This window comes from Lepus europaeus, chromosome 7 (genome assembly GCF_033115175.1).
Source record: "Lepus europaeus isolate LE1 chromosome 7, mLepTim1.pri, whole genome shotgun sequence".
Lineage (NCBI taxonomy): Eukaryota > Metazoa > Chordata > Mammalia > Lagomorpha > Leporidae > Lepus > Lepus europaeus.
The window spans coordinates 62,612,426-62,636,233 of NC_084833.1; the positions used below are offsets into that span (position 1 = coordinate 62,612,426).

The 23,808-nt window shown below is 39.6% G+C and overlaps 1 protein-coding gene across 2 annotated transcripts in view; it reads right to left on the minus strand.

Annotated features, from left to right (window-relative positions):
- Positions 1 to 23,808, minus strand: part of FCHSD2 (FCH and double SH3 domains 2) — a 292,425-nt gene that overhangs the window by 148,761 nt on the left and 119,856 nt on the right. For both annotated transcript variants that reach the window (XM_062196673.1, XM_062196672.1), the window contains exons 4-5: positions 23,218 to 23,294; positions 6,651 to 6,795 (exon numbers count right to left, since the gene is read on the minus strand). In XM_062196673.1, the coding sequence (XP_062052657.1) occupies positions 6,651 to 6,795; positions 23,218 to 23,294 (222 nt within the window). The remainder of the gene's footprint in view (positions 1 to 6,650; positions 6,796 to 23,217; positions 23,295 to 23,808) is intronic.

A 23,808-nucleotide genomic window follows, 5' to 3' on the forward strand; every position in this document is an offset into this window, starting at 1 on the left:
TCATCCTAAAAAATAATTTAGGGGCTAGTGTTACGGCATAGCAGGTAAAGCCACTGCTTGCAATGCCTGCATCCTATATGAGTGACAGTTTGAGACCTGGCTGCTCCACTTCTGATCCAGCAACCTGCTAATGAGCCTGGGATAGCAGATGTTCCAAATGCATGGGCCCCTGCACATACATGGGAGAGCAGGAAGAAGCTACTGACTCCTGGCTTTGGACCAGCCCAGCTCTGGTGGTTGCGGTCATTTGAAGAGTGACCCAGCAGATGGAAGATCTCTCTCTCTGTCTCTTCCTCTTTCTGTGTCACTCTGACTTTCAAGTAAACAAATAAATCTTTTAAAAAAATAGTTAACTTTTATGCAGACTTAGTGGTAACAACCAAAAACAGAGGTATGGTTAAATAAAACCATAATAAATAGAAAAATCACTCAGTAATAAAAATAATAAAGGTCGTATAGACAATGATTACTTAGGAAATGGAGAACCTGGGGTAAGGAGAACATCCTAAAACATTATCAATATAGTAATTGCTATTTTTATAAATACCAAGATGTAGAGCTGGCACTTTGGTGTAAAGGGCTCAGCCTTCATCTGTGGCATCAGCATCCCATATGGGCACCATTTCTAGTCCCAGCTGCTCCTCTTCTGATCCAGCTCTCTGCTATGGCCTGGGAAAACAGTAGAAGATGGCCCAAGTGTTTGGGCCCCTATACTCGCGTGGGAGACTTGGAAGAAGCTTCTAGCTTCAGATCTGCTCAGCCCTGGCCATTGCAGCCATTTGGGGAGTGAACCAGCGGATGGAAGACCTTTCTTTCTGTCTCTCCCTCTGTCAGTAACTCTACCTCTCAAATAAATAAATAAAATCTTTTATTATAAACAAATACTAAGAAGATAATTAAACAGCCTGCTAAGGTGAAGAAGCTACATGCATTTTTTCTGAAAATATGTTTAAATATTAAACTTCAAGAGTCTTTTTCTTAAAGATTGCATAGGTTATGAAATCAAGCATATTATTCAAGGGGCTGGTGCTGTGGCATAGCAAGTAAAGCTACCACCTGCAGTGTTGCCATCCCATATTGGCACTGGTTTGAGTACCGACTGCTACACTTCCTATACAGCTCTCTGCTATGGCCTGAGAAAGCAGTAGAAGATGGCCCAAGTCCTTGGGCCCCTGCATGGGAGACATGGAGGAAGCTCCTGGCTCCTTACTTTGGATTGGCACAGCTCCAGCTGTGGCGGCCATCTGGGCAGTGAACCAGCAGATGGAAGATCTCTCTCTGCCTCTGCCTCTCTGTAATTCTGCCTTTCAGATAAACAAAACTTTTAAAAATAAAGAATATATTCAAGTTTCTGGTTCGGAGGATTTGAAATTAGAAAGTAATATATTCAAGCTCCTGTTCTGTTATTTCTAACTTAAGTCTGACATTTTTCTATTTGTTTTATCATTTGCAAAGTATAAATAGTTAGGTATCTATCAGAATTTTAATGAAAATCAGATGAAACTATAAAGAATGTAGTGGCCGTCTGCAAACTGTCAAGTGTTTTAAAATGGTAAACCACAGTTATTTCAAGAAAGGTAAGTAAACTCCAGTAAAAATGAGAAAGATATGGACAAAAGTATGACTAAGTAAATACAAGAATGGCAAAAAGCCTGTAGTTCTTACCCTGATCTATAAATAATGGTCAACATACAAAAAATGATTTGGAAAAGCTATAATTCTTATTGTATTCCTCTTTCTAATTCTCTTTATAATCTCAGGCCCTTTTTAATATAATATGTCTATTTTCCCAAGAATCATCAAAGCAAATAGCCAAATAGACAAAGTTTAAAAAAAGGTATGTACTTTAAAATGTTAGGGAGAATTTTAAGTCAAAATTGGTTCTGATTGTGAACAGAACAACAGAACAACTTTGATCAGACTATAGGGAGCACTTGGATATTATAATTTAGACAATTCTTTCAGACTATCTCCCTGTCATCTACAAAATGTAAAATTAGACAACAGTGCACAATGGACTTATGGGACTATGAAACCTAGGAGAAACACAGCACAAATAGGTTAAGTTCTACCTTCAAGTTGACTTTTCCCTCCAGGCATTTGTTGAATCACGACACAAAGAAACAGGACATATAAAGAAAGTGGCATTCTTACTAGACTGCAGAGACAGAGGCTAGGGTTCAGGAATGCCAAAAGAGCAGGAACTTGAGAAGCAAGGATCTGGAAAGAAGAGTACTGCAGAGAAGCAAGTCCAAAAATCTGTATACAACTCCCCCTTGAGTTTCTATCTGACTTCCAAAAGGCATGTGTGGGGTGAAGTTTCAAGAACCAGTGGAGAACATTAGCTGAGCAGGATCACAGAATCAGAGCAGGTACTTGATGTTGAGAACATAAAAGAGCTCAAGTCTTGTCAAAGCAGAAGGGCCTTGGAAAGCACAGCACACTTTCAGTTAAGACCCTAGCACTAGGTGAAACAGACTAGCCCAAAAAACCTAGACCCTAACAGGATAAAGATGATTTAACAGCTTCCACCTGCCTGCCAGAAGGTAACTTCATCATCTTTGAAATATCATCTTCAGAGCCTCTAAAATTTGTATCCATAATGTCCAGCATTGTGAAATATGCAGCAGACCCAAACAGCCAAAGCCTCCCACCACAAAGAACAGATGATAAGGAGAGATCTATAGTGATGCAGAGGATGAACTTGTGAAACTGATTAGAAGTAGCACATTTAAGGAAATAAAGGAAAAAGAGAAAATTGCGCCAGAAACATAGAATGTATTTTCAAAAGTCAGATAAAAATTCTAGACCTGAAAAATACAATACGGCTTCAAAATATGTTTTAAAAACATGTTAGCAAAACAGTATTAATAAACTGTCAGATTGATCAACTGAAAATACACTGAAGTATAGAGAAAAAAGAATGGAAATACAGGAAATGAAGAAGAAAGAAAGAAAGAAAGAAAGAAAGAAAGAAAGAAAGAAAGAAAGAAAGAAAGAAAGAAAGAAAGAAAGAAAGAAAGAAAGAAAGAAAGGGAAAGGAAAGGAAAGGAAAGGAAAGGAAAGGAAAGGAAAGGAAAGGAAAGGAAAGGAAAGGAAAGGAAAGGAAAGGAAAGGAAAAAAGAAAAAGAAATAGACATACAGAGTCAAAAGGCCAAAAGCACACAAGTTAAATGGGAAGGTCAATGAAATTAAATTACTGGAAGATTTTATATCACTCAAGAGGTAGAAAAACATGAACTGAATGTAGACTAAGTTAAGTAGAAACAAGGTTTAGAGAATAGCAAAATTACTGATTCACGGTAATAAAATAAGCTAGGGAAGCATACTGGAATCTCCAGGGCAATTATGAAAAGAATAATATAGGATTATAAAATTAAGAATCTAATAGTGAAAGAAAACTTGATAATAAAAATATAAGATTGATCAATGTCATTATTCATCATGGAAAATAAAACCACAAAAATATTACCTCACACTTATCAGGTTGGCAATCATGAAAAAAATAAAATAGATAAAATATATAGGCAAGGCTGTAGAGAAATATGAACCCTTACATACTATTGGGGGGAATGAAAAATGATACAGCCACTATGGAAAGCAATTCTGGCACTTTTATTCAAACTTTTGGAAAAATGAGAAATTTGGTATTGCTATTTATAAAATTTGTAAATTAAGCAATCTTGGGACTACCATGTAGTGAGAGTTGCTTAAGAATGAAGCAGTTGGGGAAAGTAGAACTAATGAATGGAAGAAAAGACTGAATTCTAGGGGTCTGTATTGTGGGGCTTAGCAGGTAAAGCTATAGAATGCAGCTTTGGCATTCCATATGGGTGCTAGTTCAGGTCCCAGCTGCTCCACTTCCAATGCAGCTCCCTGCTAATGGCCTGGGAAAAGCAGAAGATGTCAGATAAAGCTCCTGGCTCCAGGCTTGGACCTGCCCCAGCTCAGGCCACTGAGGCCATTTGGGGAGTGAACCAGCAAATGAAGGCCCTCTCTCTGTGTCTCCCCCTCTGTAACTCTGGCTTTCAAATAAAAGCAGATCTTTCAAAAAAGAAAAGAAAAGAAAAACTGATTTTTTTTTTAAAGATTTATTTATTTGTTTGAAAGGCAGAGATACAGAGAGGCAGAGGCAGAGAGAGAGGTCTTCCATCCGCTAGTTCACTCTTTAATTGGCCGCAACAGCCAGCACTGCGCCGATCTGAAGCCAGGAGCCAGGAGCATCTTCCAGGTCTCCCACATGGGTGCAGGGGCCCAAGGACTTGGGCCATCTTCTACTGCTTTCCCAGCCCATAGCAGAGAGCTGGATTAGAGGTGGAGCAGCAAGGACTTGAATCGGTGCTCACATGGGATGCCGGAACTGCAGGTGGCGGCGTTACCCACTAAGCCACAGTGCCAGACCCCCCAGAAAAATTGAATTCTATCATTTGAGTCCCTGTATCTGAGCATGCCTGAAGCCCTAGAATCTTCATTTATATAAGCTAATACATTCTGTTCTTAGCTTAAGGCAGTTTAAAGTGGATTTCTGTTATTTGTAGTTATAGATTCCTGACAGGTATATTCAGTATGTACTTAATGCTTAAAATTGGTTAGATGGAACACAAACACCATTTTACTAGCTATAATATAATATACATTAATCATAGATATGAGGGCTTATCAAACATTACCAAACATTCTTTTGCCAGGAATGTTGGTTAAGTTCAGGTCTGTGTCTGTTCCACCAATGGAAGGGACAAGCACTCAAGATAGTGAAATTTTTTTTTTTCAAAATAGTCTGATACTGACAAAAGTGGAACTTTTCAGTAATTCATTTGGATTTGGACACTGCATTTGGACACAATATTTCCTCCTGATTAGGAAGTTACACTAACATTAATTCCCCAGGCTGGCACTACGGCGGAGTGGGTAGGACAGCTGCCTGCAGTGCCAACATACCATACGGGTGCCAGTTTGAGTCCCAGCTGCTCCACTTCCAATCCAGCTCTCTTCTATGGCCTGGGAAAGCAGTAAAAGATGTTACAAGTTCTTGGACCCCTGCACCCACGTGGGAGACCCGGAAGAAGCTACTGGCTCCTGGGTTTGGATCTGCCCAGCTCCAGCTGTTGTGGCCATTTGGGGAGTAAACCAGGGGATGGAAGATCTTGCTCTCTTTCTCTGCCTCTGTCTTTCTGAAACTTTGCCTTTCAAATAAATAAATCTTTAAAAAAAATTAATTCCCTGATTTTACCTTTCCACCTTCTTTCTGCATAACCAGACAAGATATACACACACACACATGCATGTAAATTTTCTAATATCATAAAATCATTGGTTAGTGGTCATATAGTTTATTCACCATGCTTGCAAAGATAAAACACAGCCATTCTTTAAAAGAAAAGCCATTCTTATATAAATCATTGAAACCAACTGATATTGAGTACAGTAAGATTATAATTTTAGACACACACACATATATATTTGACATATTGATTTTATGCTATTAAAATCATCTTTAGCAAAAAGGAAAGATTTGGTCTTTAAGTTTCTGTAAATGCATTTCTAAAAATTCAAATGATAACAGTGAATGATTTCTGAAATACTAATTCTTTAAATAATTACTTTTATATTTTCTGAAGTATTAATACCTCCACAAGAAAATTTTAATTACTATTAGACATCATGATAATCTCCAGTTTTATAACTCTATTTCCAAAACAGATACAACTCAATCAGTTATTTTCAACAGCTAACTTTTCATAAACATCAAATTAAACAATAACATTTACCTATGAATATTCAATTTGTAAAATCAAAGAAATAAGCCTATTTGAAAATGCTCACGTGTAAACTATATATGAAATTTTATAGTACACTTGATTTTTTAAAAAAATAATTTTACTGGGGCCGGTGCCATGGCTCACTTGGTTAATTCCCTGCCTGCGATGCCGGCATCCCCTATGGGCACCGGGTTCTAGTCCCAGTTGCTCCTCTTCCAGTCCAGCTCTCTGCTGTGGCCCAGGAAGGCAGTGGAGGATGGTCAAAGTGCTTGGGCCCCTGAACCTGCATGGGAGACCAGGAGGAAGCACCTGGCTCCTGGCTTCGGCCATAGCGGCCATTTGGGGAGTGAACTTAATGGAATGAAGACCTTTCTCTCTGTCTCTCTCTCTCTCACTGTCTAACTCTATCTGTCAAATAAATAAAAAATAATAATTTCACTAGTATATTTGGTCAAAATGTGTCAATTTCCTTTACATTACAAAAAATGGCTTAACTTGAAACTGATAAAAATTTTTAAAGACTTAGATTAATAATACTTAACTATTTTAATGTACGATTTTAAATATTTTAATAAACTGTACCAACAGTGTCTAACTAAGTAAATCTATTTACTTCATTTATACTTAAAAGTGGTATTCTGAAGAAATGTTTAATATACTTTAATTTCCATAGATTCAAATTACATTAATCTTTATTGGATAATGAAATACAGTGGTTAAAGGGAACTTGTTAATGTCAAGAAATACTCAGAAAATATCAACCAAAAATGTTTGTGACCATATACGAAAGCTCAAAGTACAAAATGCAATTTAGTATCATCTTGCAGATTATAAATATAGCACTGAGATATTAAAATACACACAGAAAAAGAACAGATATAGAAACAATACCCTTTTTAGTTGCTGTTCTTTTAAGCTTCTCACTGTTCTTGCAGGTTCAGAAATGAAGTTTTTATAGTTTTCACATATATTGATCCGAGACTGGGCTACCTGCATTGTTCCCTCGAGAAAAGATTTCCAAACAGGATACATGCTCCTAAATTCAAAGAAAGATGAAAGATTATTAGGCAAGGAAAAGGAAGAAAAAGTTGGCTAAGCCTTTGCTCACTGGAGAGCACTGATAAACAGAATGACTGTCTTCTTTTGAGTGCAAATGTAACTATATTGGCTTACAGTCGACACTACAGCACACGAAAAAGGAGGCAGAGCATACACTCTAGTCCTTCCTATTTAGCAGTAGGGAGCTTCTTAATCATAAAGGGATACATGCAATAAAATTCAAGACAAAGTTAATATATGAAAGTATACATAAAAATCAGTGAATAATTTAGATTCTCCAGGTCTTTCATTGTTACAGGGCTATCATTATGAATACAAAATTTTACTACTTAACGAAGGTATTTCTGTAATTTTACAGCTGAGGTAAGTGAGGCTCAGAGAGATTTAGAGAATCACCCAAGGTCATATAAGAACATGTCAGCATCAAGATTCAATGAAGGCTGTGCCGCGGCTCAACAGGCTAATCCTCCATCTTGTGGCGCCAGCACACCGGGTTCTAGTCTCAGTCGGGGCACCGGATTCTGTCCCGGTTGCCCCTCTTCCAGGCCAGCTCTCTGCTGTGGTCCGGGAGTGCAGTGGAGGATGACCCAAGTGCTTGGGCCCTGCACCCTATGGGAGACCAGGAGAAACACCTGGCTCCTGGCTTCGGATCAGCGTAGCGCGCCGGCCGCAGCGGCCATTGGAGGGTGAACCAACGGCAAAAGGAAGACCTTTCTCTCTGTCTCTCTCTCACTATCCACTCTGCCTGTCCAAAAAAAAAAATTTTTTTTTTCAATGAAGATTGGGTACCACTCTTTCAACTACATATTATCGCTCATATTAAAAAAAAAATCTATCATGAACAATTGCTCATGTGCTTGAGAAATCTATCTTGCCTGACAAAAAAAGGATATCTATAGTACTATTGCTCTACATCTGTCTCTCTGTTTTAACAATGCTTAGCCAGCACCACACTATGCACTTCGCAGTCATTCCAGGCAAGTCCTACCACCTGTGCTGATACATGTGCTCAGCAGTTACTTACCCTTTGCTTTATCTAGCCAACTTCCTTTTTAAATCTTCGTTCCTACATTGCTAAATGCCTCAGCCAATTCTAGTATGCTCTTACACTATTATAAGCCTATCTTATAACATAACAATAGCTGATATTTTGTTTTTTAAAATAGGATGGAGTGAAATTTTGATAAATTATAAGTTACAATTTTCATCTCCTGAGATTTCCCCTCTGATGATCACACTGAGTTTTACTATAGCAATGTATGAGACCATAGCTACAGAAAATGTACTTATGGGGCAACAGATGTAAACAAGAAAAAGAAAAATTCCCTGGGTCCCCTCATAGTATTTAGAGCTAAAAAACTTGATGAACTACAATTTTTAATGAAGGAGTCTAATGGATTAGTTCGTGTAATATACCAAATCAATTTAAAAGGAAATAGACATTTATTTAGGCAAAGATGTACTACCACCACTTTGGAAAGATTCAATGTGCTATGCCAGCCAAAACTGTCAGCATAAAAGTGTGGATAGGGTGAATAACAGCAAAACTGAGTTGTTGCCCATGGCCTCAGCACAGGACAAGCAATGAACTTATAATACACTTGTGGCCATCTTGCATTGCTCTCCCAGGCACATCAGCAGGGAGTTGGATCAGAAGTGGGGCAGCTGGGACTCAAACTGGCACTTATGGGATGCTGGTGGCACAGGCAGCGGCTTAACTAGGGGTGCCACAATGCCGACCACCATGAATATGCTTATGTAATTGTTTAGTTAACAACACTACTGCAGTGAACACTCCACAAAGACAGAATATGAGGGACTTCACAAAGTATCACACTAACTTTTAATACCATTTTCCACAAACGTTTTTGGCTATCTTCATATGTCTTGCTAACTACTGTATTCTGCTCTGGTTTTTCTCCCCAGGATCTGTGTGTTGGAGGCCTGTCTTGAATGTAGCATGTAGACACGGGGTAAACCTTTAAAAGGTGGGGCTTAGTAAGAGGTCCTTAGGTCACTGAGGCTACTGCCCTCCAAAGGGATTAAAACAGAAGTCCTACTGAGAATAAGTTGCTATAAAAGCCTAACCTTGGCCCTGGAGTCTCTGAGGCTTCCTGTTCTGAGATGTGATTTCTTCCTCTCACACTCCTGCCATTTACCATGGGCCCTCACCTGAGCCAGCACCATGCTATTCAGACCTTCCACCTCTAAAACTGTGAACTAAACCTTTTCTCTTTATAAAGTTAGCCACTTCAGGTATTTTTTTATGGTTAGGAAAAGCTGACTAACACAGATTCCTACAGCCTAGCAAATACAGAATGATTACAAAAATATGTATTGGATGAATATATAAATTATGAGATTTAACCATAAAAGAGAAATCTTTCCATTACAGAGTTTAGAGAGAGAACTTTAGAAAATAGCAAATAAGGGCTAGTGCTGTGGCACAACAAATTAAAGCCCTAGCCTGAAGTGCCGGCATCTCATATGGGTGCCGGTTCAAGACCCGGCTGCTCTATTTCTGATCTGGCTCTCTGCTATGGCCTGGGAAAGCAGTGGAAGATGGCTCAAGTGTTTGGGCTTCTGCACCCGCGGGGGAGACCCAGAGGAAGCTCCTGGCTCCTGGCTTCGGATCGGCATAGCTCTGGCCGTTGTGGCCAATTGGGGAGTGAACCACCGGATGGAAGACGTCTCTCTCTCTTTCTCTGCCTCTCCTCTCACTTTCAAATAAATAAATAAATCTTTAAAAAAAAAAAAGAAAGAAAATAGCAGATTTATAGCAGGCAAACATATCCCAAACAATGAGGTACCATAAAAAGCACAGAAATTAGTTAACAGAAAACTTGTGTTCAAGTTCTAGTTTAACCAAGATATTCATATGTATTCAATATATTCATATGTAGTACACACCACTATACTTTCATTTCCTCAACTGGCAAATGGGGAAATAACAGAATTAGCTACAGCATGTACCTCACAGGGCTATTTTAACCGTCAAATGCAAATGATGTAAAAATTCTTGGCACACAAATTCTTCCAAATGAATAAATAGTAATAGTACCAGAATTGCAGCAGAAATAAGAATTCTTGCTAATATAAAGTGCTAGTTCCAAAGTAGCAGTGTTTTTTTTTTTTTTTTTTTTTCTCTGAGTAAAAATAACCATGTCTTAGATTGAATTTAAACAAAAATTTTATTTGGGGCCAGCACTGTGGCACAGTGGGTTAATGCCCCAGCCTGTGGTGCTGGCATCCCATATGGGAAGTGGTTCAAGTCCTGGCTGCTCCACTTGCAATCCAGTTTTCTGCTATGGCCCGGCAAAGCAGTAGAAAATGGCCCAAGTCCTTAGGCTGCTGCACTCACACTGGGGACCCAGAGGAAGTTCCTGGCTCCTAGCTTCAGATCAGCTCAGCTCCGGCTGTCCTGGTCATCTGGGGAATGAACAAGCGGATGGAAGACCTCTCTCTCTCTGGCTCTACATCTCTCTGTAACTCTGTCTTTCAAGTAAATAATCTTTAAAATAAATAAATAAATCTTTAAAATGTTATTTTATATGAATCAATTTTGAAGGAAAAGTATCAAGCATGTATATGATACTCTGCTCAAGCTAGGAAATGAGGCTTAAAATCATAAAAGAACTAAAGGAAATTCTTTTAAAGGCACAGTGCTACATATTTTACATTTATATCATCTTTTTAAAAAAATATTTATTTATTTGAAAGCCAGTATGACAGAGACAGACAGACTGACAAACACATGCAGGAATCTAACATCCACCAGTTTACTCCTCAAATCGCTGCAACAGCCAGGACTGCGCCAAGCTGAAGCCAGGAGCCAGGAACTCCATCTGGGTCAACTACATGGGTGGCAGGAACTTAAGCACTTGAGCCATCACCTGCTGCTTCCCAAGCACATCAGCAAGGAGCTTCATTAAAAGTGGAGTGGCTGGGACATGAACCAGCACTCCAATCGGGATGCAGACATCCCAAGCAGTGGCTTAACCTGCTGTGTAACGATGCCAGCTCCCCTTATGGCATTATTTCATCCTTAGCACAACTCTGTAAGATTACTACTGTCCCCAGTTTATAGAGGCCCAAAAGAGGCTGTGAATTTTTGTAAGGCTATTCAATGAGAAAATAACAACCTGAAGGTTGCAACTTGGACTTTGCCATTACCATTAACCATCTTTCTGCTTTTGGCCCAATTTCAGTTGTCTCATCTGTGACAAAAACCTACTGATTCCACTCACTACCTTCAGGATTCTGATTGCAACCAGGATTAACTCCTATAAAAACCCATAATTCATTTGATCATACCCTCTTTCAACTGTCTCTCACCCCTCTTATCAACTCCCTTCTCAGCTCCTTATACAGCCTAGACTTCATGGTCTTTCATTACAACCACTCCCATACGCACATCCTCATTACCTTTGCCCCTCTCTCTACATTATTATAACCTACCAATATGCTGACTATTCTTGAACTTTTATCCTCCCCAGACATCTTCCCTAGTCCACACCTGCCAATTTACCATATTCACTTTGGATATTTAGTAGGCCTAATGTGTATAAAAACAAATTTTTTATTTTTCTAAATTCTGTTGTAGGAATCTATTCCATCATATTGACAGCTACACAAATCTGCTAACTGCACAAGCAAAAAACAAAAACAAAAACAAAAACAAAAACCCCAGATTCACTGATTCCTCCTTTTTTCCTCATATTTCACATCTGTTTCATCAAGAAATCCCATTGGCTAGGCTCACAGAGTATAAAAAAACTCAGGAAGTTTATCTCCTCCTTTCAACCACCCTGCTTGGGCCACCATCATCTTTTGCTTTGTTTATTGCAACAGTCTGATAACTGACCACTCTGCTTCTGCTCCTATTGCCCTATGTCTGTGCTCTGCACAGTACAGTAACTGCAGTGCCACTACTCCTTAGCAACCATGTTCTTATTATGCATACTGTCCTTATCACCAAAATTCATATATGTTTATTTAGTCACTTGTTTATTATTTGTCTTCTTTCATGAAAATATATGCTCCTTGGAGCAGAGGCTTTTTTTTTTTTTAAATTCACTGTAGTATCCTAAGCACTTAGAACAGGCTAGAGCAGGGGCTAGCATCAGGGTGTAATGATTAAGCCACTGCATACAATGCCAGCATCCCACACAAGAGCTGGTTCAAGAACCCATCGCTCTACTTCCAATCCAGTTCCCTGCTTATGCACCTGGGGAAGCAGCAGAAGATGGCCCAAATACCTGGGCCACTTCTGTCCATCTGAGATACCCAGATGGAGTGCCAGGCTCCTAGCTTTGACATGGCCCAGGCCTAGCAGCTACTTCACATGTACTTAACTCTAGGAGGAGGGAATGTTGGAGCCCAAGTTCAAACCGAGATTTCTCTGGCTCCCAAACCTCTGTGCTTCAGCTGACATAGATTGCTTTTGGTCTCAGTAACAATGTAAAAAATAAAGAAGAGTCTCTTCACTCTGATAAGGGTATACCAAGATTTCTATGTCTAAAGTCTTTTATATCCTACATGATTTTTGTCTCATTCTATACCATTATTTTCGTCTTTCTTGTTAAACTAACTTATTTTCCAAGCTAAAATATATGTACCTTACAACTTCAAATAAAAAAAAAACTAATATTTACCATATTAATGAAATCACAACTAATAAAACACAAAAATATTCATCTACACCAACCTAAGATCATGATACTATTTCATTAATGGATAATATACTGCAAAATAGAGAAAACGTTACCAGAAAACGTCTCTTATTAAGAAACAAACTAGGGACCAGCACTGTGGCATAGCAGGTAAAGCTACCACCTGCAGTGCCAGCATCCCATATGGGTGCTGGTTCATGTCCTGGCTGCTCCACTTCCAATCCAGCTCTCTACTGTGGCCTGGGAAAGCAGCGGAAGTCAGCCCAAGTACCTGGGCCCCCATACTCACATGGGAGACCCAGAAGAAGCTCTTGGCTCCTGGCTCCTGGCTCCTGGCTCCTGGCCTCTCTCTCTCTCTGCTTCTCTCTAACTCTGTCTTTCAAATAAATAAGTATTTTTTTAAAAAAGAAACAAACTAACAAATTCATCTTGACTATGTGGTGATCTACAAATCTACTCACGGAGTAACCTAACAGGCACACACATACATAAACACAAAATGAGTGCATACAAAAGCAATGAATTCTGAATGAGATTGGTGGACCACATCAATATCAATCTCCTATGTCATAGGACAGCAGTCATGAAAGCTGTTACAACAGGAGGAAAAGCGTAAAGAATTTCAGAGTACTTCTTTTTATTATTTCTTTTTCTAAAAATTTATTTGCAAAGCAGAGAGAGAGAGAGAGAGAGAAAGAAAAGGAAAGATGGGGGGAGAGAGAGACAGATAGATACACTCCCATCTACTGGTTCACTACCCAAATGCCTTCAATGGCCAGGACTGGTCTGGGCCGAAGCCAGAAATGGGAACTCAATCCAGCTCTCCCAAGAAGGTGTGGTAGGGACTCAGTTATTTGAACCATCACTGTTGTCTTCTAGTGTCTGAATTAGTAGGAAGCTGGAACCAGGAGCCAGAGCCAGGTATCAAACCCAGGTAATCCAACATGGAATGTGGGCACTGTAACTGGTGTCTTTAACTGCTGTGCTAAATTCATGGCCCTATATTGTCTATTACAACTGCATACAAAGCTACAATTAAAGTAAAAAAAAAAAATTGCAAACAAAATTTTACATGTTTCCTAGAAATACAGCTTCCTACTAGCAACCTTCTCAAGAAGACTCAAGAAAATGCAATAATCTGAGGTTAATTTATTTGGTTACTGGTAACAAGGAAAAAGTATGTTTTAATGCTTGTGTATTGTTCTTGGTGGTTTAAAAAAAAAAAAAAGAGCATAGTCCATATCTAGGTAAAAGAAGCAAAGGAAGGGAAGATTATTTCAGTCCAGCTGAGCTGTGACAAGAACTGCACCACCACTGCAGCTAAGGTGCCCAAGCATGAAAGAGGGAGAAATGGCCAGAGACGAAGAGAGAAAGTAACTTGGGGTTATGTTTCTTCATGGTTCTCGAAGTCATAAAAAGAAATTTAAATTTCAACCTATTGATAAGGAGAAACAATAGATTTTCTTTTCTTTTCTTTTCTTTTTTTTTTTTTTTTTTGACAGAGTGGATAGTGAGAGAGAGAGACAGAGAGAAAGGTCTTCCTTTTTGCCATTGGTTCACCCTCCAATGGCCGCTGCGGCCGGCGCATCATGCTGATCCGAAGCCAGGAGCCAGGTGCTTCTCCTGGTCTCCCATGCGGGTGCAGGGCCCAAGCACTTGGGCCATCCTCCACTGCCTTCCCGGGCCATAGCAGAGAGCCGGCCTGGAAGAGGGGCAACCGGGATAGAATCTGGTGCCCCGACCGGGACTAGAACCCGGTGTGCCGGCGTCACAAGGTGGAGGATTAGCCTGTTGAGCCACGGCGCCGGCCAGATTTTCAAAAAGGGGTGTGATAGCTTATTTCACAGGGACACAAAGATAGTTTATGGCATTGTAGCAAAAGGAATTATGAAGGGATGGATCACAAGCAGAGAAGCAGCTACTTAATATTCCAAATAGAGATGATGAGATCTAGAAATAAGCTGGAGTTGAAGACAGCTGACTTTCATTTTCTGTGTTGAAAAGTTAATAAAAATATATGATCACCAACAACGTATAGACAACATTTTAAAATGGGGATATAGATAACATTGCTTAGAAGAATCAATAGAGAGCTGAGGGAGCTTCCAGAGACCTTTACATAGAAAGCACTGAAAAGTTGTCCTCAAAGGTTTTTTCTCTTTAAAAAGTTCCAGAGAAAGTACTATTACAGACATCTAGTTTCCAGGTAAACAGAATGGTTTAAATGGCATTAGATGGTGTCTATATTATCAGAAGGGCAAACAATTAAAAATGCACTCTCTTGGTACAAAATAATAAGAGGTAATTTTAAAACACATTGGAAGAAATATAAAATACAGTAACAGAACTCACAGAGGACAATTTGTTTTTATTTTTATTTTTTTAGATTTATTTATTTATTTATTTATTTATTTATTTATTTTTGACAGGCAGAGTGGACAGTGAGAGAGAGAGACAGAGAGAAAGGTCTTCCTTTTGCCGTTGGTTCACCCTCCAATGGCCGCCGCGGTAGGTGCGCTGCGGCCGGCGCACCGCGCTGATCCGATGGCAGGAGCCAGGTGCTTCTCCTGGTCTCCCATGGGGTGCAGGGCCCAAGCACTTGGGCCATCCTCCACTGCACTCCCTGGCCACAGCAGAGAGCTGGCCTGGAAGAGGGGCAACCGGGACAGGATCGGTGCCCCGACGGGGACTAGAACCCGGTGTGCCGGCGCCGCAAGGCGGAGGATTAGCCTAGTGAGCCGCGGCACCGGCCACAGAGGACAATTTGAACATCAACATTTTGAATGTGTAAACCCTTGGGCCCAGCATCCCCCCATTTAAGAATTTACTCTACAGATAAACTTTGACAGTACGCAAAGGGATACCTATGTACATACAAGAGGTGTTTATTGTAGCATTATTTGTAATAGTAATAAACTAGGTAACTATCAAGGGGAAATATATAACAGAACTATAGTTCACTGGGCCAGGGTGATAGCACAGTGGGTTAACCACTGCTTAAGACTCGAGTATCCTATATCAGAGTGCTCTGTTCAAATGTAGGCTGTCCTGCTCCTAATTCTGCTTCCTGCTAATGGACCTGGAAAGGCACCTGACGATAGCCCAAGTACTTGGGCCCCTGCCACCCATGTGGGAGACCAGGAGGAAGATCCAGGCTCCCAGCTGCAGCCTGGCTCAGATCTGGCTTTCGGGGCCATTTGGAAAATGAATCAAAGGTGGAAGATCTCTATGTGTTGCTCTGCCTTCTGAATAAATAAATTAAAAAAAAAAAACTATAGTTCATCCATACCACAGCACTAAAGCAGCCATTAAAAAAGAATGAATGGGGTGAGTGTTGTGGTATAGCTGGTAAAGCTGCTGCCTGCAGTCCTGGCAACCCATTTGGGTGCCAGTTTGAGTAACAGCTGCTTCACTTCTGATTCAGCTCCCTGCTAATGTGCCCAGGAAAGCAGCCGTGGATGGGCCAAGTCCTTGGGCCCCTTCACCCATGTGGGAGGTCCAGATGAAGCTCCTGGCTTCGGCCTGTCCCAGTCATGGTCGTAGAGGCCGTTTGGGGAGCGAACCAGCAGAGGAAAGATCTCTCTCTCTCTCTCTCTGTGTAACTCTGCCTTTCAAATATATAAATAAATATTTTAAATATAGGAATGAAGATACTTATGTGAAAGGCTGTCTAAAACAGATTCGTTAAGCTAAATGTGTGGTATTACAGAAACATACACACATACACAATAATTCCAGCTTTGTTAAAAACAGCAAAACTATATATAATTATGTATGAATCACAAAGAACAAAAAAGATCACACATTTTTTATAGCAATACTCAAGAGGAGCATTAATGGGAATGGAAAAAGCTTGGGAAATAGGATGAGGATGGACTACCTGGGTAAATATTTTTAAGTTACTAATACAAATAGAAATACCAAAAAAAAACTAACTGTGAAATTTAAAATGACTAAAACTAAAATAAATTCTGAATAAACAAACAAAACAATATGGTATTTTCATTCTCACCTTCTGTCCTGAGCTTTTTTTTTTTTTTTTTTAAAGATTTATTTATTTATTTGAAAGTCAGAGTTACAGAGAGAGAAGGAGAGGCAGAGAGAGAGGTCTTCCATCTGCTGGTTCACTCCCCAGATGGCTGCAACAGCTGGAGCTGTGCCAATCCAAAGCCAGGAGCCAAGAGCTTCTTCCAGGTCTCCCACATGGGTGCAGGGCCCCAAGGACTTGGGCCATAGCAGAGAGCTAGATAGGAAGTGGAGCAGCTGGGACTCGAACCAGTGCCCATATGGGATGCTGGTGCTTCAGGCCAGGGCTTTAACCTGCTGCGCCACAGCACCAGCCCCTGTCCTGATCTTTCTATTGTCTTTTTTCACAATGGCACCACCTTCCACTCAGTCACATAAATTAAAAAGCCCAAGAATCACTGTATAATTCCTTTTGCTTCTCCTACCTCAGTCAGTCAGTCAGTCAGTCAGTAAATATTTGTCAAGTGCCTCCTGAGCTCCAAGAGCTATTTTAGATATAACTTTGTTATAGAATAAATTTAACAAATTCAAAAAACAAAATTCTGCCTTTAGATTCCTAAATATCTCTGAAATCTCCCCTACAACCTGACCTCTAATTGCCATGGTTCAAGTAAGAGATAATGAGGTACTCCTGCAGCTTTATCCTTTCTGAATTCTTCCCCATGCCCCTCTAACCTTCAAACTGATCATGTCATTCCTCCTGTAAACACTCTCCAGTGCCTCCAGTGTGTTCCAAATAAAGACAGACACTATATTATGATATGCAAAATCCTGTATGGTGTCAATTCACATATTCTCCAAGTCTTTGTACTCCAACCCACATACTTCACACTAGCCATACTGAACCGCTTGCTGGGACCTAAAATTCCCATTTTCTCATGTTCCATGCCTTTGAAGTATCATTCTACTTAGAATCCCTTTTACCAAACTCTGGCACATTCTTCGGGGCTCAGCTCCGTAAGCCTAGGTTTTCCTCTGTGACCCTGCTGCATCTCCACCCCTGCAAACTGCAGCAACTGCTTACAGGACTCCAGAGGACGGACACCACGTCTTCCAGTCTCTAATCTGAAGTCTACTTTAACAGTTAGCATGCAGCAGATAGTTCATATTTAGCTCACAAATAAAGAAATAATGAGTGAGCATGTTCATATAACTGTGTGACTTTACGGCAGGAATATCACCTACATACATAAAATGAGGATAACTGGGGCCAGTGCTTTGGTGTAGCGGTAAAGCTGCCGCCTGCAGTGCCGGCATCCCATATGGGCGCCGGTTCGAGTCCCGGCTGCTCCACTTCCCATTCAGCTCTATGCTATGGCCTGGGAAAACAGTGGAGGGTGGCCCAGGTCCTTGGGCCCCTGTACCCGCATGGGAGACCCAGAAGAAGCTCCTGGCTCGTGGCTTAGGATCAGCACAGCCTGGCCACTGTGGCCAACTGGGGAGTGAACCAGCGGATGGAAGACCTTTCTCTCTCTCTGCCTCTCCGTCTCTCTCTGTATAACTTGGACTTTCAAATAAATAAATAAATAAATCTTTATTAAAAAAAAAAAAAGATGAGGATAATTATTTTACAAGGTTTTTTTTATAATCATGGGAGATGATAGCATAGTATCCTGCATACACTAAATATTTAGTAAATGTTGGCTAAAATACTTTTTAGAATTAAATTTTGAAAGCTAGCCTGGAAGTCTACCACTTTTATCCTATTTCTTTTGCAACCCTAATACAGAATTTTTTCTTAAGTAAAATTGCTTTTATTTTCATAAATAAAAAGGTAACTCATTATACAAATAACACCTGTAGCAGAAGTAATATGCTAGCTGTCACTGCTTCGTACCAAATGCAGTTAACACAAATAGTTACATCTCTCTATAATTTTTACACAACTCTACATTTGGTAATTTCCTCAAATTCCCAATGTCATGTCAGAAAGCATTAAATATGATGGCATGGGGTATTTTAGTCACAGAGTAACACTTTTGCTGAGCAAATAGAATGTTTAATTATTGATTTAAAGTAATAGCAGTATTTACTGAGTTCTACAGAAGCACTGGGCATAATATATGTTTCCATTTCATGTATGGTAATAGAATACACAAAAATGTCAATGTGAAAATTTAGTAACTAGGTTAATAGGCTCTATTAACTAAGATAAACAAGTCCTACAGGTAGAAAGCAAAGAGCTGTGCAGTGCTGTGTAGGATTTTGTCAGTAAATGGCTTAATAGCAAAGACGATGATGGGCTTTGTAATTAGATCACACAAGATATGGGAAGTTTAATAAATTATTTTTTCCCAAAGTCAAAAAAATAAAACTAAATGCCTGTTTGTTATTACTACACTTACTCTGGAAACTGCAGTTTCAAATATTAAATATTATACTGTAAGCAGAAATTATCAATTCTGTATATTTTAAAAAACCAAAACACCACACTGATACTAAGTAGCGTTTCCTAAGGAGTGTCTCTAAGCACTGTAAACTAAAATATAGGATTTAAGTAATCATTCATCTGATCACAATATTGACTTGGGTATATTCTAGTCATTCTTCATAATGAAATGTGTACTACATTAGCACTTTATGCAGATTTTATTCATTCCTCACAAGGCTGTTCTGTGGAATTAATGGTTTATCTGTGTAACTGCTCAGCACAGTGCCTGGCAAACAGCAAGTTCTCCATATACACTACTATTATTTCTATTAAGTGGACCGATCTGTCCATTACAGTAGGAAAATTGGCTAACATGCCAGGAGAATAATCAAAAGATAAACTTAAAGATGTGACTTTTGTTACAGTATTATGCCTCTACTATTTCCCAAGTCTGCGCACATACTAACCTATCTGTTCCCAAGATTACAATCTCTTATTCAGATTATACAGTATTTAAGTTTGTTCTCTAAGTTTCTGCTATGCCTTTGGCCTAAAGCAATACAATCCCGACAGGACATACGTATTAGAAAACCATAAAAAAAAAAAAAGTACACTGAATCAGGCAACAAAGGAGTTTTACTGTAACTTCTTTACCACAGAAGTAAAGAGCTACCAGTATAATTCAGGAAAACCTACCTCACGTAATTAAAGTTTCTTCTGTACATCACACAAAATTTTACTTCAAAAAACATTTTCTATTCGTACTATCTTCTCTTCCATAAGAAACATTAACAGCTGTTAACAAAGTTCATTCCCTAAGTAAAAAACCCATTAGAAAACGTACTTGTAAAAAATCAATTTAGGGTTATTGAAACAGAATGAAACACAAGGCTACAAGAATAGAGATACATTCTTAAAAGAGAACATACCTATAAACACTGATTTTCAAGTAAACCATAAATTCTAATCTACTTAAGTTATTTGGTATGAAAGTGTTCTGATCTTTAAGTCACTGTTTTTCTACTAGAAAAGATAAATGACTCAGACCATATCAGGTCTGTATTAAAACTAATACAATGGTGAGGGAAAAAAAAACCCTGTCTTTGTTAAAAACTAATTCCTGTCATTCTTCAGGTACCAAATAAGGAGGAACATAAACTTTTTTTGTGAAAATATACTTGAATGTGAAAGCTACATGATTTATGCCTATAATGTATTAATCTGAAATTTTTATTATCCGGCGTTCAAAAAAGGACCTAGCCCCCAAATACACCCTTTAGAGGCACAATAAAATCTTTCAAGTGTCGTCCTGATTAAAAAGCAGTCTGGAAACAAAGCATGAAGGCATTTCCACTGCCAAATACAGAATTTTAAACAAACTTGAAATATAGCTTATTTTTAAGTCACAGTCCTTCTTTGTCCCCTCCTCCCAAAATCTCTTCCTTCGACAGGTTGATTTCCTCAAACCAGCTAATACCTAATGTCTCATGCTCCCTCTCACCTTGAGGATTTTATTCTACTTGTCTTTCTTGTCTTTTGCTGAGAACTTCATCTCTTTTCTTTTCTCCCATGGCTGAACTATAGATACCAAAATGGCAATAAGAAGATATAGTCAGAGCGAGTGCTGTGGTACATTAGGTTAAGCCACCACTTGCAATGCAGGCATCCCATACTGGAAAACCAGTTTGAGTCTCAACTGTCCCACTTCCAATCCAGCTTCTTGTTAATGTGCCCAGGGAAGGCAGTGAAAGACAGCCCAAGTGATTGAGTCCCTGTCACCCACATGGGAGACCAGGATGGAGTTCCTGGTTCCAGGCTCCTGACTTGGACCTGGCTCAGATCTAGCTATTGTGGCCATTTGGAGGGCCAAACAGCAGAGAGAAGATCTCTGTCTCTCCCTCTCTTTTCTAATAAATAAATAAATCTTAACCAAAAAAGAAAAATCTCTATTTTTATTTCCTGTTTTGCTTTAATATTCTATAATGAAATTACACTATTTTAATATTTATAGCTATTATGCTACCCCCAGTGTTAAAGCCTGCCACTGTGAAGAATTATTAGGTTTTTTTATCTTCTAGTTTTGTAGCCTCATTGCCACATTCTTTTTTTTTTTTTTTTTTTTTTAAGATTTCATTTATTTATCTGAGAAGTAGAGCCACAGACAGTGAGAGGCAGAGACAGAGAGAAAGGTCTTCCTTCTGCTGGTTCACTCCCCAAATGGCCACAACAGCCGGAGCTGCACTGATCCGAAGCCAGGAGCCAGGTGTTTCTTCCTGGTCTCCCACGTGGGTGCAGGGGCCCAAGCACTTGGGCCATCCTCCACTGCTATCCCAGGCCACAGCAGAGAGCTGGATTGGAAGAGAGGCAGCCAGGACTAGAACCCTGTGCCCATATGGGATGCCAGTGCCGTAGGCAGAGAATTAACCCACTGCACCACAGCGCCGGCACCATCATTGCCACTTTTTTTTTTTTTAATTTAATTTTTTTTATTTTTAGACAGGCAGAGTGGACAGTGAGAGAGAGAGATAGAGAGAAAGGTCTTCCTTTTGCCGTTGGTTCATCCTCCAATGGCCGCCGCGGCCAGCGCGCTGATCCGAAGGCAGGAGCTTATCCTGGTCTCCCATGCGGGTGCAGGGCCCAAGAACTTGAGCCATCCTCCACTGCGCTCCCTGGCCATAGCAGAGAGCTGGCCTGGAAGAGGGGCAACCAGGACAGAATCCGGTGCCCCGACCGGGACTAGAACCTGTGGTGCCGGCACCGCAAGACAGAGGATTAGCCTATTAAGCAGCGGCGCTGGCAATTGCCATATTCTTAAGAGAGTCTCTGATGATGCCAGTTTTCACTGAAAATTCAGCAGCTTGCTTTCATATTTAGACTCCAAACTATACACCCAATACTGAATTCTTAATTTCCCTGGATTCTCTGCTATTGTTTCATGGGTATTAGTCATAATTGCAACCAGGCTGCAAGCTGTGAGGACTCTGACTTATGCATCCTCCAACAGTAAAGACAGTGCTGAGCACAAAAAAATAAAGCAATAAATTCTTCCAAATTAACCTCAAAAGACAACAAATTCTAAAAAAAGATTACACTTTTGAGATATCCACAAGTCAACAAGGACAGATTTTGTATTCCACTGTCATCAATCTTCTTTTTTTATTATTATTATTAATCTTTTATTTAATTAATATAAATTTCCAAAGTACAGCTTATGGGTTACAATGGCTTCCCCCCTCCCCAAAACTTCCCTCCCACCCACAACCCTCCCCTTTCCCGCTCCCTCTCCCCTTCCAATTTAAAATTCATATGTGGGATATTAACTGGCTAACTTCTGGATATTCTGGTTATATGATGGATCTTCCAAAATAACAATGGAAAATGAATATTACAAATAACTATGCATGAATTTCAAAATTTTCTGCATCAAAAAAAATTTATTTTTAAATTCCATTTTCCATGAAACTTAGAGGTATACTTGTACACACAGTTTCTCTCTTTCTCTCTCTCTCTCTCTCTCTCTCTCATAGTTCTAAAATAAGTACTATGCTAAAATAAGTACAGTGCTATGAAGGAAGCTCTTTTTGACCCTTAGTTTAAAAAAAAATCCCCTTTCAAGTTAAAAAAAAAAATTGAAAGGCAGAGTTACACAGAAAAAGAAGAAGAGGCAGAGAGAGAGAGAGAGAGAAAGGTCTTCCATCCACTGGTTCACTCCCCAGATGGCTGCAACAGCCGGAACTGTGCCAATCTGAAGCCAGGAGCTAGGAGCTTCCTCAGGGTCTCCCACGCGGGTGCAGGGGCCCAAGGACTTGGGCCATCTTCTACTGCTTTCCCAGCCCATAGCAGAGAGCTGGATCAGAAGTGGAGCAGCCGGGACTCGAACCGGTGCCCATATGGGATGCTGGCCCTACAGCTGGCAGCTTTACCTACTATGCCACAGCACCAGCTGTGTTTAAAATTTATTTTAAATGAAGAATGAATGATCGTGAAAGAACATTTTTTTCATTATTTGTCAGAGTAATACATTTCATTATAGGTCAATAAGAAATGAATTTGTGTTCTATTGTCCCCTACCTTCTTTAAATTCCATATGTGAATATTAATTAAACAAATATAAACTTGACTTAAACCATGAAAATGACCTTTTTATATAGGGTCTCCACATATGTTAAGGAATATTAAACTTTTTTGTAATTTTGAAATTACATCTAAAAACATGGGCAAAGGAAAGAAATTCTTTTAAAATCTGGAATGCTACATTATTGATAATGTGAAATGGTTTTTAGTAAAGCTATTTTTAATGAACATGGGCAAAAACGACTTAATGAGTTACCTGTAGTCATTCCGATCATCAGCTTTTATTCCAGGCCAATCTCTCTTCAGGTACTGACTAGCCAGCTTCTGCATACCCTGTTAGAACAAACATATACATGTTTTCTAAAATAAATAAAGGGAGCTCTGTTCCTTAAAATATATAGACAGTCCCATTTTTCCAAGTGCAAATTTAATGCATAAGAACAGTGATAAATAGTAGAACTCTAGCACCTACCTTCAGGTACAATCCTCTCTTGTCTCTATTTTTAGGAAGCAGGTCAGTATAAGGTTCAGAAAACATTATATCAAAATTGGTACGCACTTCACGTCACTAAACTACTTGACTTGCCATAAACACAAACTACCTCCAGCACAGTAACAGGAGCATAACTGTCTGTCTTGCACAGAGCTCTGACTACACAGCCTGACAGCTCCGTCTTCCACTACTCCCTAGCTATGGCACGCACTGCATTCTGATTCCCAGCAGCCAAACTTTCATACACAAAGAGGGAAAAATATTCAATTTGGAGCAGACATAATATACACTGATGTGTAAAATTCATAAATAAAATTTGATACTGCTCCATTCTAGTAATTTTCAAAAAAAGAT